Source organism: Nematostella vectensis, chromosome 1, assembly GCF_932526225.1.
Source record: "Nematostella vectensis chromosome 1, jaNemVect1.1, whole genome shotgun sequence".
In the NCBI taxonomy this organism is placed as follows: Eukaryota; Metazoa; Cnidaria; class Anthozoa; order Actiniaria; family Edwardsiidae; genus Nematostella; species Nematostella vectensis.
Window position 1 is genome coordinate 21520035 of NC_064034.1, and position 18123 is coordinate 21538157.

Here is an 18123-nt window from a genome sequence, read left to right on the forward strand (position 1 = left end):
TGTGAATCTTGCGGGATCTGACAAAGCATAGATGTATTAAAAATTCACGAAAATAGAGCCGAAAATAAGTCTAATATAGGGAACATAGTAAAAGCTGTTTAGCCAAAACAACCTCGGCGCGCCACCTCAAGTCTTTATTGTCAGCGGGGGAAGAAAGAGAATTAGCTGCGGGCTACCTGTCCTTTTTTTGCTCCTTTCCTCTCCCCAGGCTTCCCTGGGCGATAAATGTATCTTTGGTATTTTGTTTTCGGCGATGACCAATTTTAAAACTTTGTTGCTAAAAATGTGATAATTGTTTCATCTGTACAAAGATGACTAGGAAGATCACTTCACAGAGTATTCTATCGTTTTTTAGTTCACTGGAATGGCAAGGAAAGACCGCGAGAACATTCGCGTCAAGCTGTGGTCGCGACGGTAGCAAACGAACAGAGTTATCAGCGCTTGCACAGAAATGGTGCAAACAAATGAAAGAGAGCGGAGTTGATGACGCTGTTCTCTCGTTCAATTATATCGCCCAGAAGGTCCTTGGGGACAGGTGTAAGGTACAGTAATGGTATAGACTGCCACTGGGGACACGGCATAGAGGCCCATAGGGGGGTGGGGTAGGGATAGCTTCTTTAACACATTGACCCCTCAACCGGCCTGTACCGGCTTTGGGAAGTACCCACAACCCAAAAAATTCATAAATTCAAAATAAACACAACAAGATGAAGATACTCAGGCATCAGTCTAAGGGATAAATGGTCTTGCAGATATGCATCCAACCAAGGTGTTGGCATCTACTCTTAAGCCAAATAATAGCACAGGTTCTTTGACAAATCTCAAATCGAACAAGGAGAGAGAAGCAGAATCACCCCTCTCAATAAAACGCTCAAAATACCACACAAGGGAGAGAGATCAGCAAACACAGCTCAAGACACAAATAGATACCTTTATTCTGATCCTCCAGGTACATTTCCTTGGCCTCAAAACACAATGCCCATTCCTTGAAGGATTGTACAACCACGAAAATATGTTTATGTATTGCAAAGCATTCTGGGAGATCCAGGGGAAAATTCACGAGGGGAGGGCCAGTCAACACTCCTCTCCCCAAAGTCAGATGGTTTTTTATAAGTCTTTTCACCCCGACGCCAAACAAATCAATTCCAGGTCATACAGACCCAGAATAGCAGTGTAAACAATTTTGGAATCAATTTGGTTTCAGAAAAGACAGCATTTAGGAGAGCTGTGGTGATTCATTAGAAAGTTATTTTCTCATCCAGGCAAAGCCAAACAAGAAAAAAATCATCATGAATCCACCTTTGCTTGCAAATATCCATAAGCAAAGCACTCAATTATGCCCCAAACGACTTCATGATGTCCTGAGACACTCTCCTAATATGCTCATAGCTGTATTTTTGATGAAAAATACAAGCAACCATCAACTTGTGCTGGCTTCAGCACAACGACGAAGGATTAAAAGTGGGGACCGCAAAGCACTGTTGGAAAGCTTGGATACCGCTGACTAGGTGCAGCTGTGTTTGACTTTGACGGGCTGTATAAAACTCAGAATAGGGGGGGAGGTATCTGTTTTCAGTCTGTTTTTTGTAAATTCAGCTCCAAAAAAGCCAGGAGTCAATGGGTTAATCATTTTCAGGTCTCAAAGCTTGTAACTCAGACTTTTTCAAAGTCTGATGGTCCGCTTTTTCTAAATTTGCGTTTGCTGTACAACAGACTTTTCTAGCTCGCTTCCTGCTATTTTGTACTTAAATGTGTGTCTGTCTTACAAACATCCATTCGAAGCATGGGAAAGATCGATGTCACAAGTGTACAATGTCTGCATCTTTCATGCCAGAGAGCGACAAAAAGATCTTTAAATAGAAATAGACACTTTCCCTGAAAAAAAGGTTTTATTTGTATGTGCTGAAAAAGTTACTTTTTGTTGCTGTTATTTTACCATTAAAAGCCTGTGTGTATGCTAGTTCAACACCCAGAAAGCCATGCAAGTCCCCTAATTGCACAGCCAAGCAATAGTTTGGTTCTGTCCTGCTGTAATTGTATCAGTGTGTATCAGTCAAATCTGGTTGCAGCATACTGTATTGAACAGGACTTTCTGGGTCAATCATTTGTTTCTTTTCCTAAGGACACACAAGGCTCTGTGAAGGAGAGCTTTCACAAATGTGTAGATGGAAAACATATTTCTATGGAAGTGTTCGTTAAATACACCGAGGGGGGGGGGGGAGGGGGGAGGGGAAGATTTTTACTCAAGGCACCTTAAAATTTCAGAGCCCCCCTTTCATTGTAAACATTATTTTTGGTGCCCCCCCCCCCCCCCCCCTTATAGAACCCCAAAATTTTTAGAGCCCCTCCCCCCAAAAAAACAAAAAAACTTTAAATCTGAAAATTGATTACTACTAGGTTGCCCTCCTTGTCCTAGTTGAGAGTCCAGTCTATTTTATCATTATTTCAGAGTCTGGAATTTCTTCAGAACTTTAGGTGTTTGCCTTCATACTTTCATATATTCTTTGTTTGCATGCTAAATCGTGTAAAATGGTGCAGGGTTGGGTTGCAGGGGTTTCTCCCCTCAATCAGTTGATCAGTTGGTTTTTTTCAACCCCCCCTCGAAAGTCACATGGCCGCCCCTAAGGACTCCTGTGAAGGAGTATACATTTGTATACATTTGTTTTTGCTAAGAATATTTTTCTTTATAAAAAGGGATAATGTCTAACATATAATTGTATGTATATTGTTTTGTGGATGTTTAGACCACTGTTTAGAAGTTTATTTCCATTTGTTCCTGTTAACTGATAATAAACTGTATAAACTGTAAATCTAACTGTTATAAACTGAAATCTGGAAGTATATAGTATATTATGGTTTATAAAGACAAAAGTATTAAACATTGGTCATTTGGCCTAATATTCAATCAGTATTTTGTGCTACAAACTAGAACATATCAGTAATTTAAATATCATAGCTGAAAAGTTAGACTCCTAAAAAATTCAGAGCCCCCCCTTTAGAGGACCTTTTTTTCTGAGCCCGCCCTTTTGGTGGTTAAAAACGTTTGGCGCCCCCCCCCCCAATATCTTCCCTCTCCCCTCGCTGTATTTATCCCTAAAAGTACAGGAATTGCTGCCAAAACGTCATATTACACAAAAAGCAACTCCTTCACATTTTCCCTAACTCATCCTTATTATTGTAGACCCAAGTCTACAAAATACCAGAAGATAAAAGTTTATCCTGTGTTTTTCCTCGATGTCTTTGTAAAAAACAGTGATAACAGTGAATATAGTATGAGGGTTCTCTGTTAAGACGTCTGTTCACTTTTATAAAGCCTTGTCACTATGGCAACAAAGAGATGTCTGTGTCAGCTTCTCAAGTCCACCTTATTGAGGAAATGTGCCAGAGAAGAGCAAACAGGTATAAACACAACATTACCAGGTATAGAACAACATTGCCAGATATAAACACAACGTTACCAGGTATAAAACAACATTGCCGGGTATAAACACAACATTACTAGGACGTATTAACACAACATTACCAGGTATAACCACAACATTGCCAGGTATAAACAAAACATTGCCAGGTATAAACACAACATTGCCAGGTATAGGGACAACATTAGGTATAAACATCAATGTTACCAGGTATAAACCCAACATTACAGTTTTTCTCCACTTCTTTAAAAGGCATTGTTTTCAATGCCTTTTACCCTTGATGGTCTCCTGATACTCTTTTAATGACGTCCAACAGGAATACCCCAGAGGAACTTTGCCACAAATGTCTTTTCTTTAAGTCTTGTTTTAGGAAGGGCCCGCTCATGTAAATTGTTAAGGGAGGCGTGGGGAGTCTATTATAACCCTGACTATAAAATTCTGTAGGTTGGACACTGTTTCCGCGCAGATCCCTAACATGTAAAGACATTTCTGAATAAAGTTATTAATAACAAATATTCTGTGATCCTTACTCCTCAATGGTTTTACTTTTTAGAGAACCTATTCAATATATTGTTGGGGATTGGGACTTCAGATTTTTGACACTGCAGATGCAAGCCCCCGTGCTAATTCCACGCCCAGAAACTGAGGTAAAAATCCAGTATACAACCCCAGAATTTGTTTCCTATATGTAGACATTTGATTTTTAATTTTGTGAGAAAACCCAGGGTTTGCTCTCTTGACCAAAATTTTAGATGCAGAGGAGGAGGACCACATCCAAATTTTCCAAAATGGTGGCCAAACAACAGACTCTGGGTTTTCATTAGATAGGTCTTAGACATATAGACATTTGGAGGGGAATAGAGGTAAAGAAGAATTGAAGAGTTTTACAAGGATGTATATTGTTGATTCCTTCATTTCAACTGTTTTATTGGGTGAAACTTCTTTTTTAGCAGCTTGTTGAGCTAATAAACAATCATCTAAAGTCTTCTACTTTTGCATTTTTGGATGTTGGTTCTGGAAGTGGAGCTATTTGTCTTTCCCTTCTCTCTGAGAATGAAAAGGTGAGTATTCTTTACAAAAAGATAGGGAAATCAAAGAAAAATTGACCATACAAAGATTGTCCATGTGATAACAATGGGGAAGTTTCAGCCATTTTTTTTTCACCCCAAAACCAAACAAATTAGTGTGATTCATTAGAAAACTATTCTCTCAACCAAACAGAAAAAATCCCCATAAATTTCCTTTTTTTTGCAAACATCCGCAAGCAATATGAGATGTTCAGACTGCAAGGCACAAAAAAAAACATATCAAAATAGGAGAATGTTTTTTTGGTTGATTCAGATAAAAAATAGCCAGGGATCAATGGGTTAATAAACATCTGAGAAGTAAAATTACATGAAAACGTTGGAACATTCTGACCATTTGCTGCCAGTTGCTATTCTCAATTGTGGCTTTAAAGCTTTTGTTTGTTATCTCCTGCATATTTATTCTTAGAAAATCATGATTTTTTATGCTCTCTTATTTTTATGCAATTAATTTATTTTCATGACACAGTAGCTTGGCATTGGTCCAATTTTTTTCTTATTGAAATTGTGCTAGTGATGATTTTGCTACCAAAAATGTTGTATCTTTAGCAACTGAAAAAAGTTGAAAAAAGTTTGTGCATATTTGTGCATGTTCATTGTTTGCAGGCATCAGGTGTGGCTATTGATGTGAGCCCTGTTGCTGTGAAGCTGACAAGACTGAATGCTCACAGGTAAACAGCTTGCCAATACATCCATCTAATTTCCTTGCTGTCTGAGCAAAAAAAGCCACCTGACCCCCTGAAACAGAGTTATTTTCCTTTCAAAACTTCAAAAGATAGGCACTCGCATTTTCTCCACCTCACCCTCCCCTACCTTTCCCAGTTGTTCCTGCTATTCATGCTATTCAAGCATTAAGGGATTTCAGGAAGCACTTATTATTTCTTATATACTCCTTTGTAGGTGTGGTATGAATTGCCGCCTGGAGTTGTATCATTGTCCAATTGGTGAGTTGAACATGACTTTGGTTTTTTTTGCTGATTCAGTCTGATACTTTTCATTTGTATCTTTCCCTAGAGTATTTCCAACATCCTCATGAGAAGAAATTTGATATGATTGTAAGCAATCCTCCTTATATTCCTGAGCATGATATGACGTTATTACAACCTGAAGTAGCAAGGTAACAATGCAATTGTATGTCTCATTGGGTTCATTATAATTGTCCAGCTGCAGTTATGAACAATTTCTGGCTACTGATATTATAAGCTTTAAAAAGTAATTGTTTCAATGGCCTGTGTGAATCATTTCAGTTATGAGGACAGACAGGCATTGTGTGGCGGGAAAGATGGAATGGATGTTATAAGGCAAATCCTTGCTGCTGCACCACAACTTCTGAACAGGAATGGGTAAGACTGGGACAACCAATAAGGGAATGGATAAGTACTGAGACAACCAATAAGGAATGAGTAAATACTTAGACAACCAATAAGGAATGGGTAAGTACTGAGACAACCAATTTGGAATGAGTAAATACTGAGACAACCAATAAGGAATGGGTAAGTACTGAAACAACCAATAAGGAATGATTAAATACTGAGACAACCAATAAGGAATGGGTAAGTACTGAGACAACCAATAAGGAATGGATAAGTACGGAGACAACCAATAAGGAGTGACCAATAAGGAATGGATAAGTACTGAGACAACAAATATTGAATCTCCTTCACACATAAAGTAGATTCACGCTTTTTCGTGATGACGTCATCTATATGTCATCATATTTTACATGGACGTATCTTTAGTAGTTGGAAGGAGCTTCAGAAAGTTTCGCGCCGTTAGCTTACTTTTTGCCTTAGTTACAGTGTTGGTCGAGTTTTGTAGGTAATTTTGAACGCTAATCTGGCACTTGTATGTAGCACATCAACAGGATTCTAACTTTGCAACTGAGCCGCTCCCTTGAAACTATAGTAATAGACTTGATACTTGGAGGTGTCATAGCGCAACTCGAGATCTATTATGTCTGATAGATAGTTTGACGATCCGTTGCCATGGGAACCGCTAAGTGGATTTTGGTGTTTCACGACAGAAAACGGAGCATGTAGTACTAACTTTCCAACTCTTAATGATGACCTTTCGTGGGGACATTATTTGCGTCTTATGATTGATGGATAGACACTGTGTTGGTGGTAGCTTTATTTTAAAAGGGTAACACTTAAAAGTGTGAAACACCTTAAATAAATAAACAATCAAAGTACAATATAATCAATAATCAATAACAAAATAGATAATATTTATAGTGAAATAAATTGAAAACCAAGTCCGGAGCTTGACATTGGGAGATAGTGTAAACGCATTGCAGCTTTGAAAGTCGCACTGGATGGCCGCTCCAGGAAAGCTGTTTCATAGTTTCGTCACTGTCACCCTAAAAGTTCTCTCCCCTCAAGCTCACGCGAACATTTTGGCAAAATGAAATTGCCCCACCAAACCTAGTATTCGCATTGTGTAAAGTATTGTTGAAAGGAAAATCTCTGATAATGTATTCCGTGAGTTTTCTTGAAAAGAAGGAAGCATTTCATCAGATTGTTCCCAATATAAAAAGGCAACAGTTCCAGTTTGTTGAAGAAAGGGAGAGAAGGCGCACGAGGACCTGCACTTAGTACTTAGACAACCAATGAACTTCGATGAAGATATTTTACGTATTTTTATGCTAGACGCTGTCATATTGTGTCCGTTTAAATATTTTTGGTTCTCGATTGTGTGAATCTATAAGCGGCTTCTAATATCAGAATCTCATGTCCCCAGTTCTATATGGCTAGAAACAGACCTCACCCACCCTCCCCTTGTGAGGGACTGGCTTGAAAGCAGGGGTCACCTGGGACTCACTCTGCACTCTGTTTACAAGGATTTCACAAACAGGTAAAACAATAGAGCGCTGCATTCTAAGTATGACAATGTGTCAGGGAATATACGGACTGCTCCACGCACTTTATAATCATGAGTTGGTTTGTAAGCACTGTCACTGAAGATGGTTTCACGACCCAGCGTCCTCAGCGTTTTCTTCTTTTTACCCCCCTCACCTCCCCCCTATGCAGGTTAATATTGTGTGTTGTAGGAGACGGGACCTCCGGCTTAATACCCTTATCTGGACATTAGGGATTCGAGGTCACCAATGTAGAAAGCCAGGTTCCTCTCACTGAGCTCTCGCAGTACATAGGCCCCCGGGGTACCTTCCCATGGCACCTTCCCAGGACATTGTGAAAATGTCCTACGTTAACTCAAATTATCATCTGTTTTTTTATTTTTTTTTATTTTATTTTATTTCATTCTTTATTTCTTTATGGTGTTCAGAATAAACATCTTTTAAATATTTATACCTATTTGTTTCTTATTTCGTATAGGCCTCGGTTCTGTCATATTGTCTTTAAATGAGAAGCGGAGAAGTCTTTCTTACCAGGCTTCTAGCGGTTCAGCCGACCTTCTCGAATGCTTCATTCAACTTGCCATTTGGCGAAAGCTCTAAGGTGGGCGTGGGCAGTGACAAATTCGTCATTGAGCTGTAGCGTCTCGTGTCTAGCTCAGAGTTCGTACGGGAATCGCGGCATGGTAAGTGTGTCGGAGTAAGTGATGCCCTCGAGGGGGTCATTTCCATGGCGTTTTGTCCGATATGGGAGCGGCCACGCCCTCCTGGGGCATACGCGGTCGGGGCGTTAGAGTTCGGAAAGCTTGGAGCTTCCCCCTTAGCAATGTACTGACCACATATTTTGATTGATTTTGTGAACTTTTCATTTCTAAAGGCAAACATTAAAGGGTTCAAGCACGCGTTGAAGACCAAACACATGGGTGGTAGCCATTTCCGAATGACTGAGTTTGTCACGAGGCTCACAGGGAAGTACACGTTGCCGACCGTGACGATGATGATGGTCAGGTTCGGGACCACGAAGAAGATAAAGCTGGTGAGTATCATAACCCCTATTCTAAATGCAAGCTGAGTGTCCTTTCGTTTAACGCCCGCATTTCTAGACGATCTTTTCACGTAGACGTAGATGTGTACATACATTGCGAAAATGATGACGTACAGGCCCACGAGGATCAATAAGAGGATCTGACTGTAGAAGATGGTGGTCTCACGGTCGGCCAGGTCTCGCACAAGAATGCACATTGTGTTGTCTGTGATTACTTTAGCGTCAAATAAAGCAAGAAGAGCGCACATCACCGCCGAGAAAGCCCAAAAGAACACCAAGACTAAGCTAGCGATGGGTTTGGTGACCCGAATGCTTGGGTTCATGCAGAAGATGATAGCGAAGTATCTTTCGCTTGTGACAAGTAGCGCCGTTGCTACTTCCATGACTTGTCCGAGGACGAAGAGAGTTCGATAATAAGGGCAAATATTCGTGCGCCAGTAGCGGAATTCCTGCGCTTCTTCTTGAATAACCTTGTGACCATCTCCAACAAATATCGCGTAAACACCGATCAAGATATCACAGAAGGCCATGTGGGCGATCAGCAAAAATGGAGTCATCCTTCGAAGAGGTTTTATCCCGACTGTTGTAACGAAAACGAAAAGATTAAGCAAGAGCGCCAGTATTCCAAACAAGATGGTGATCGGCCGGAGTGTGATTAACATATCCCAGCAGTGGTCCTTGTATAGGCTTTTTAGCCTGGAGGTGCTTGTGAGTTGCCATTCGCACACTTTTCCACCGCTGCATTCTCCTCTCAGAAGGATGAATCGTGCGTGCATGTCCTCCGCCACGTGTCTGTCCTTCTTGTGTAGGTATTTGCAGGGTGTCAGATTAGTCAAAACTCGCTTGAACGTGACATTACTAACTCTTGTCATGTTACAATTACGGCATTTTTTCGAAAAGGAAAGTCCACTTACGGAAGTAACAGTCGTGTTTCTAAGAAGCATGATTTGAGCCGTAAACTTGGTGTTTCCAGGAAGTGCTAGCGACCGTAGACGAGGGATGTCTTCAAAAAGAAATCCTTCCCATGTTTTAAGCGGGTTGCCACGCACGCTCCTGAAAAATCAGCAATGTGACATTTAAATTTTTTGAAGCTGCCAGCAATACTAACATCAAAAAACAGCATTAGTGTACTAAATAGAATAACAATATTTATCGTAAGTGCAAAAGACATATTGTAGAAAAAGCGAAGACAGCCGATGTTATTATGTCGAACTGATTTTCATGTGTCGATGGTAATACGTCGCCTTGATCTCTGTCATGCAAAGCACACTGTGTTGCCCCAATTACGGAAGGTACCCAATTCTGGACAGTTTGCATCGAAAGCCTGTTTAAAATATACGAAGGCGAATTAAAAAAATCTTACGTGACCTAATTAGTAACTAATTCTCATACTCACACGTGCTGTAGTAATTACGTAGCTGGCGTTATTACCAGCGGGAAAATTCAAGTTTATTTTAAGGTTCGTCAACCTTTTTTCGCGTAGCTTGAAAGTTAACGATGCAGTGAATTTAACGCTTTACATAAACCAGACCTCCTTGTAAATCAGAGTTAGAAAAATACCAAATTTTTGGGTGGGAATGAAGCACTGTAAAATACTTTTTCACTAGAATAGAAGTTCTTTAAAGGCTGGTTCTCACGACGACGTAAGCGTTAGCGGAGACGGAAGCGTAAGAGCCATATGTCGCGTGAGAACCGGCTCGACATAAGCGCAAGCGTAAGCGCAAGAAGAACGGGAAGTTTTGATAATCTTACGTCTCCGCTTACGCTTACGTCGCGTGGGAACCGGATCGACGTAAGCATAAGCGAAACATAAGAGTAAATTAACCCACATAGCTTTGGCTCGTCGAGGAGGTATGGGTACTAGACTACGAACTGAGCATGCGTAAAACCTTGCGCTTACGTCGAGCCGGTTCTCACGCGACATAAGAGTCTTACGCTTCCGTCTCCGCTTACGCTTATGTCGTCGTGAAGCATTGTAAAATACTTTTTCACTAGAATAGTAGTTGTTTAAAGGCTGGTTCTCACGACGACGTAAGCGTAAGCGGAGACGGAAGCGTAAGACTTTTATGTCGCGTGAGAACCGGCTCGACGTAAGTGCAAGGTTTTACGCATGCTCAGTTCGTAGTCTTGTGCCCATACCTCCACGACGAGTTTGGTTAATTTATGCTTATGTTCCGCTTATGCTTACGTCGATCCGGTTCCCACGCGACGTAAGCGTAAGCGGAGACGTAAGATTATCAAAACTTCCCGTTCTTCTTGCGCTTATGTCGAGCCGGTTCTCACGCGACGTATGGCTCTTACGCTTCCGTCTCCGCTTACGCTTCCGTCGCTCGTGAGAACCAGCGTTAATACAAAGCCGTCTGTCTACGGCAAAAAGTCAAAACAAGATGAAGTGAGAAAATGCTTTGTTGCATTTTAATTAAGTTGGACCAGTAAAACTAAATAAGATTATTGTAATATGCCAAATTTATGATTATTTTTCGACGAAAGTCTACGATTTAAACGGATGAATTTGTGATTCTGAGAGCGCGCAATTATCAAGTAAACAAATGCTAAAATGCTCTTCGTAGATCCACATAATTAAAGTTGGCTTTGCTAAATAAGATAAATTCATATTTTATTTTTATAATCATTGAAAATATATTGGAGAAGTTAAGAAAATCGTTCCTGAAGTTTGTGTCCGGAATTGGGGCCAGTTGACCGGGATTAGGGCAAATCGAGCACGGCGCCCTAAACTTAACAAAATATATCCATATATTATAAGTATTTTATTAGGTTAAGGTCCAATCTTGTTAATGGGAAAATATCAAAAGTGTTTTTTTTATCTCTAGAAAGCTTTGGTGCTAAATGCAAAAACCGTCCGTAATTGGGGCAACACACTGTACCTTGAGTACATAACCTTATAATACCTTATAATATTATGAGGTTGCATTACAGAATGCGCGCCTAAACTGTTTTGGCCAAACAGCACTGTAATTGCGTAGTTAACAAGGTCTATTTTAGGCCGGCCATCATGCTAGGTTAGTGACGTTGAATTTACAAGAAAAAAAACATGTAAATTCAAATATTTACGGAAGACAATCTATTTTTACCCTCAATAAGTTCGCCACAGAAAGCCCAAATAAATATTGGAAAACTCGTAGAGCCAAAAACACGAATAGAGACGCCTGCAGAAGGGTCTAGGTTCTTATACTTACAGATGGAGAAGGGAAGGCAACCCTAGGAACATCCCCTGGTAAAGATGTGTCAACTTGTTGTGATCCAAATACCTTCACGATAGAAAAACAGAGGAATCGGAAAACATAGATTGGACAGAAAACAGGTAGAGATGGAATCAGGAGTTGCGTTTTTCGTCTGTGAAGTTACCCTGTGTTAAAATCCTTCTAGTAGCGGCCATATGATCTTCTCCTCGTACTTGTGTATACTTACAAATCCAGAAGACTGTCGAAGCCGCTGAAGGTGTTTGTCCACAGCGAGGAGATGTTACTATTGGAGAGGTCCCTAGAAAGAGGTTGACTGATTGAGTTTATCGATATTAGACTCATGCTCGCGAGTTGCATAGTTAGAGCACAGATTTTCCCTGGGAAGGGGGGACTCCAGTCACTGATTGCCAAAAAAGGTCTGAATTTGATTTGAAGTAAAAGCTTGTTTTCCTAGCGGCCGCAGTGACGGATTCTAAATTCTGGTTGGTTTTAATAAAATTCGCGCGGGCGTTGCCCCCCCCCCCCACCCCCACCCCCTCTGTCGCGGATGCATGTGCATGTTTTTATGGGTGAAAACCTGTAATGATTAGGCCGCATATGAAGCAAAAATAATATGATAGAAAACTGAAAATGGTCTAAATTGTTATCCTGGCCTGCTGCCTGGAAAGCCTTTTTCGTCAGTTGTTAACCTATATACTATACACCGCATAGTATTATATATATATATATATATATATATATATTCTGTCTTCGCGAAAATGAATCGATTTAACTCAACAATTGTCTTTACCGACAATATGATTAGCTAGACAATACGCGAACGACTTTGAATATCTTAAAATGCCTCCTGATTTTACTGATAAATGACCCCGAAACAAATTAGCAGCACACTTACAAATAGCACGCCTTGCTTTTGACAAGTGCATCCAGGTTTTGTAAAAAGTCCTTCAGGTGCTGTACCGTACAGGTCATTTTAAGGGCTCGGCTCGTGATGCCAATCTCGCTGCAGTTACCGCATTGGCAATCGCTAGGGCATGCTCGGGCCCGGTATTTCTGCGTTGGTGTAACCGATTCTGTAGCTATTGTCATCGGTCTGGGACTGATAGTTTCTAAACTATGTGTGATGGCGGGAAGGGGTTGAGGGTGCCATGATGTGTAGTTGCTTGGTGGTCTTGTGGTTGTTTGGGGTGACGCGTATCCTTTAGCGGATGGCGAAGTTAATGGCGATAATTGAACCATATTTTCTGTTTTAATCAAAGTTAACTCTGCTCTGATCGAAGAGCGCCCGCTGTTTAATGGCGAAGGAGATAATATTGCTGCTGCTCTTCTAACAAAGCCTGGCGTCAGGAGTGCAGAAGTGGTTGTCGATTGGTTATGTGTTCCGTTGCTTGTTGCTGGTAAACTGGTTTGTGTCAAAACAGTCAGCCATAGCGCGAACTTGAAGGCCCCCATGCTACCTCTGTGAACAAGAGGCGTTATGACATTAGTGATGACTCACAATGAGTAAAAGTAGATAGGATTATTGTTTGTTGACTTGAGTGACTGCCATTTGCCAATTACTCTTGATTAGATTTCGCCCCTCTTGGCGGTATTCTGGCAATAATAATTTCGCTTTCTATATTGGAAAAACACTCCACCTGCTTTCTAACTGGATTTACCAAATGAGAACCTCGTAATCTTGATGTACATTGATATTCGTATTTACACAATAACAATCACTGTTTGAGAGTCCATGTTTTTTTGGCATAAAATCGAGAATGCGTCTCCGGAATTTGATCTTCTTTGATGCAAAAAAAAACCTCTTATGAAAAAAGTAATATCATCGTATTTGTTGACTTAGTATATTCGACGGGAAAGTATATCAAATTCGTGAGTTATTTTACTAAGGCACAAAGAGCGTATCAATATATTGTGTTAGGAAATACTAAAAAAGCCAAATGGTAATTCAAACACCTTGCTTTTAATGCTTTTATTACCGCGTTGTGCCAGTACGATCGTTCCGGGAAGCTTTAGGTTTAATTAAGCGTCGAGTATTTCCAACAGGAAGACCGATTGAATACTATACTTTTAGAACGATTATATAAATGCCAGTTGTTATATTTTATTCCAGGACAATTTGCCAATTGGTGGTTTTTCAGACATCAATGATCTGGGCATTACGTTAGAACTCACAATCATAGGATGCATAGAAAGTCTCAGGGCAATATGGTGATCTGAATTACCAACGATTTATCCTGTCCACCCCCTTAGCAATCAGAGTTGTGTCATATAGAGGCTTAGAAAAAAATGGCCCAGAAAACGAACAGAGAGTAGAGGCAATGAAAGAGAGCAGCGGACTGCTAAAAGATAAAAAAAAAAGAGAACAGTGTAATAAAACAAAAAGAAATAGAGCCCCAGTAAGTGCCAGAGGAAGTCGAAAAATGACAAAGAAGCGTCTGATTACAAAGAAGCTCATGGAGGGCTAGATAATTTTGAAGAAATTTTTTTGGAAAATCCAAGATGTGAGAGCATAAAGGCCATAAATAAAAATACTTCTTTTTCTACTTGGCGTATGATATGCTAGGCGATTCAATTCCATCTTAGCTGTTGCTCATCATGCATTACTTGTCATGTTCTTTCAAATAACGTAAGTTAGCTTCTTAGCGCGTAATCCAATCTAGCCCACGTTAGAGTCCCTTTCCCAAGCGCACCTGTTGTGTTGGACCTTTTCCTTGTTTGAGCAGAATCAATGACTTATTAACCGACAAGCTTGGCAAGGCTTGGCTCGCTTGTTACTGAGTTTCTTTTTCTGGCTTGATTGATGTTAATGTTTGCGCGAGTGAGGTTTGAATAATTTCGTGGGTTGCGTGTGGTGTTGACGGGGCTTTTCCATCTGCTGTTGGATGATATGTCATTATATTTTATTATGAATATTCCTATTGACGTGGACATATCATAGGCAACAAACAGCAAATCCCAGATACTTGAGCAATGTCATATATCTATTGCCAACAATCAGCCCTTCGCAAACCTTGACATTTTCAAGTTTTTGTACAAACGATGGCTTTCTTAGGCAAGCTGTTTCTGTTTGCTTGTTTCATGGAGTTCCATGCATATCTATTGTAGTATTAATTTTAGAAAAAACGAAACAAGTATCTCGATATATACTGTTGATATTGCTTAAATGATCGTTTTTTCCCCTTAGATTTAGAAGTTTTCAATTTGTTGTAATTAACTTCACAGAACGGCATGTCGTTGCATGCTCAGCTTTCCACAAAGTCAAACACAACTGGCAGTTTCTTCTTTTAAGTATAATAGTAATGGATTTCTTGTGTGTGGTTATTTCTGTTAAATTATTTAACATCGTTGGAATCCCAATTTTGTGTGTGTTTCCAGTCCTTGGTTGCCAAGGATGACTGTTGTAAGGTCCTGTTAGTCTTACTTTTTAAGTGATATTTTCAGTAGAAGTAAACAAATTTTTTGTTTTATCTTTCAGAGACGATCACCATGCATCCAGAGCCAAGCCAGAGCCGTAATATTTCTGATTACGCCACATCGACCAGCAGATATTGGTTGAATTTTCGGTTGATAAATGTTTGGGATGCCTTACGCGCAATTTGATACCACAAGCTTACACAAAAGACTTGTTTACTTTACGGAATCTGTAAGGCAAATTGTACGAATATTTGAACTGCGTCTGTGGTCGATTTGAACGCTAAAGATTAAAATAGCTCGAACAACTCATCTAAAAATGTATGCATTCCATAATGTAAACACTGTCAGATTTTCCATTGTAGAGCTGTCATTTTGGCAGGCTGTTAAGGTATAACTAGTTCCCTTTGCGTAGCTTGTAACTTTTTTGTATTTAAACAACGTAATAATTGTACGACAAAGATAAGTATATAATTAAATACAACCAGGAATATTGTTGTGCAAAAAAGTTGTTGTGTCTGTGTTGTGATAAACATGTTCTTTTTCCGTTCATAATTTACTAGTGTGATGAAAAGCAAAAACACCCCAAGCTGCAGAAGTAACACTCATTTTTGAAAAAAAAGCCTGGATACTACGTACATTCTCGCATTGTCTCTTGCGTATAGATTTCTTTTGATTTAATTAACTTGGGAGAACCACTCACCTAATGATTAGAAGTGGTAGAATAAGAGGTGTCTAATTTTGTTGTAAGAGTTGTCTTCTAGAGTTCTTACAGTCCTAAGCTTCCAGCGTAACTGAGGAGTAAACTTTTAGATAGTCTGTTTACATATAGCTCGTTGCCCAATCATCAAATAGCCAATGGCATTTGTGTAAATAACTCCAAAGAACTTAAACACAGGACGAACCATATCCGCCAGATAGCGATTATGAATTATGATCCACGAACGAAGACGTGGATGATAATTGCTATCATATTTTTCTCTATTTTTCAGCTTGTTCTTTATCCAAAATAGTTTTTCCTTTTCATTACAATGTACCTGCTATGATTTGTGCTGTTGTTTGTTTACTAGCTATTTTACACAGTTGCTAGAAAATAATGCATATAAAAACGAGGGAACCTGGTAGACTTTCACTCTACTAGAGTTTGGAATATTAAATGATGTTAAATCAAGAAGCATACATTGCTTTCTTGTTTGGACATGATGATCAAATATGTTACTTTATGATTCTACTAGAGCACGATGCCCCATAGCTCATCCGTCCCATGGTACATACGTCCCTACCATACACCGAGAGCCCCATGGTACATACGTCCCTACCATACACCGAGAGCCCCATGATACATACGTCCCTACCATACACCGAGAGCCCCATGGTACATACGTCCCTACCATACACCGAGAGCCCCATGGTACATACGTCCCTACCATACACCGAGAGCCTCATGGTACATACGTCCCTACCATACACCGAGAGCCCCATGGTACATACGTCCCTACCATACACCGAGAGCCCCATGGTACATACGTCCCTACCATACACCGAGAGCCCCATGGTACATACGTCCCTACCATACACCGAGAGCCCCATGGTACATACGTCCCTACTATACACCGAGAGCCCCATGGTACATACGTCCCTACCATACACCGAGAGCCCCATGGTACATACGTCCCTACCATACACCGAGAGGTCCATGGTACATATGTCCCTACCATACACCGAGAGCCCCATGGTACATACGTCCCTACCATACACCGAGAGCCCCATGGTACATACATCCCTACCATACACCGAGAGCCCCATGGTACATACGTCCCTACCATACACCGAGAGCCTCATGGTACATACGTTCCTACCATACACCGAGAGCCCCATGGTACATACGTCCCTACCATACACCGAGAGTCCCATAGCTCATCCGTCCCTCATCCGTCCCGCGTAGCCCCATAGGCATAGAAATATGGTATAGGTATGCGACTTGGTTTTTGTGGTCATTGCGCGGGTACCCTGTGGTGTCACTCGCCAGCCAGCCAGCCAGCCAGTCAGTCAGCCGCGCGACTCCCAGGCCTCACTCGGCCCCGAAATGGCGACTAAATACAAGCACGGAGCAAGGGGAAAGTTTTTGTCGATTATGCGATAATTATTTATTTTGCCTCAAATTTTGTGACTTAAGGATAAAGTCAACTAGAGGAGATCTACTAACATTCATTCACGCCAAGATTTATCTGGTTTTAGCTAGTAAATTTAAGCAAGTAACAGTTCACATTAAAAAGCGAACAGAAGCACAAGAAAGCGACCCAAAAAAACAATGCAAGGTGAGTTTCGGACGACGATTTGTATTGTCTATTGAGGATATGACAGTTATTAGGCTTTTTGTTGTCCTTTTTGTATGCTTTGAGAATGCGAGTACTTAACTTAGTAATCAAATTATTTGAGCATAACAGCTTTTGTTTTGACATTCTTCGTTTTATCTATATTCTTGATTTTGTTGAATAAAATACGATACAACAAAAACTGGAATTCGTCTTTAATAAGACTTCTTCAGGGCAGATTGATTGTGTTGAGATATTTCATAAAGGCTAACCAATATCGTGTTGCATTTGTCAAATACTGCTAAAGAAGACCGTTCTTGTCTTTATATCCTGTGCTCTTAGTACTAAGAAGATACATATTCTTAGAAGATACAGCAGAAATTTTCCTTACCGAGGTTAAAAAAAAAACCTATTTTCAATATGTATTGTTGTTATTGTCTGCATCTTGCATCTTTCACTTATATTTTCTTTTCAAGTCTCTTGCACATTACATTTATTTCAGATGTTTAGATATATTTCATTGGAATAGTTAGATCCAGGGTTTCTCAAAACACCAAAATATAATGCATTACTGGATGTATGTTTGTAGATATTAATTCCCATGGGGATGGAAAATCACCACTTAAAATGGTACATTAAATCTTCAGCATTGCATCTTATCTAAAATTGTGTCTGACACTATATTCCATCTTTGAAATCCTGTTTCATCCATTGTTCTTCGCAATAACAAAGCTTGTCAGAATGTAGCTTTACAAATGTACATTAATGGAACTTTTATTAACCCATTGACC

At 40.1% G+C, this 18123-nt stretch overlaps 2 protein-coding genes across 5 annotated transcripts; one reads left to right on the top strand and one right to left on the bottom strand.

Annotated features, from left to right (window-relative positions):
• Nucleotides 1–213: 213 nt before the first annotated feature.
• LOC5518259 (MTRF1L release factor glutamine methyltransferase) lies at nt 214–15525 on the top strand. 3 transcript variants are annotated; one of them, XM_032362930.2, is made up of 12 exons: nt 214–542; nt 3314–3399; nt 3973–4066; nt 4370–4480; nt 5111–5175; nt 5405–5448; nt 5519–5621; nt 5752–5847; nt 7244–7357; nt 7840–8044; nt 8236–8394; nt 15082–15525. In XM_032362930.2, exons 1-10 carry the CDS (start codon nt 312–314, stop codon nt 7868–7870), a joined length of 975 nt encoding a protein of 324 aa, XP_032218821.1. In that variant the 5' UTR covers nt 214–311; the 3' UTR covers nt 7871–8044; nt 8236–8394; nt 15082–15525. The 3 variants fall into 3 exon arrangements, with proteins under 3 accessions (XP_032218821.1, XP_032218822.1, XP_032218823.1); XM_032362931.2 differs by having other exon boundaries at nt 7840–7962; XM_032362932.2 differs by having other exon boundaries at nt 4373–4480.
• LOC5518303 (follicle-stimulating hormone receptor) lies at nt 7755–15821 on the bottom strand. Of its 2 annotated transcripts, none has more exons than XM_032362928.2 (5): nt 15721–15821; nt 12502–13065; nt 11833–11904; nt 11601–11672; nt 7755–9456 (listed from the first exon to the last, which is right to left on the bottom strand). In XM_032362928.2, exons 2-5 carry the CDS (start codon nt 13056–13058, stop codon nt 7908–7910), a joined length of 2250 nt encoding a protein of 749 aa, XP_032218819.1. In that variant the 5' UTR covers nt 13059–13065; nt 15721–15821; the 3' UTR covers nt 7755–7907. The 2 variants fall into 2 exon arrangements, with proteins under 2 accessions (XP_032218819.1, XP_001638274.1); XM_001638224.3 differs by lacking the exon at nt 15721–15821 and adding an exon at nt 14297–15088.
• Nucleotides 15822–18123: the final 2302 nt, after the last annotated feature.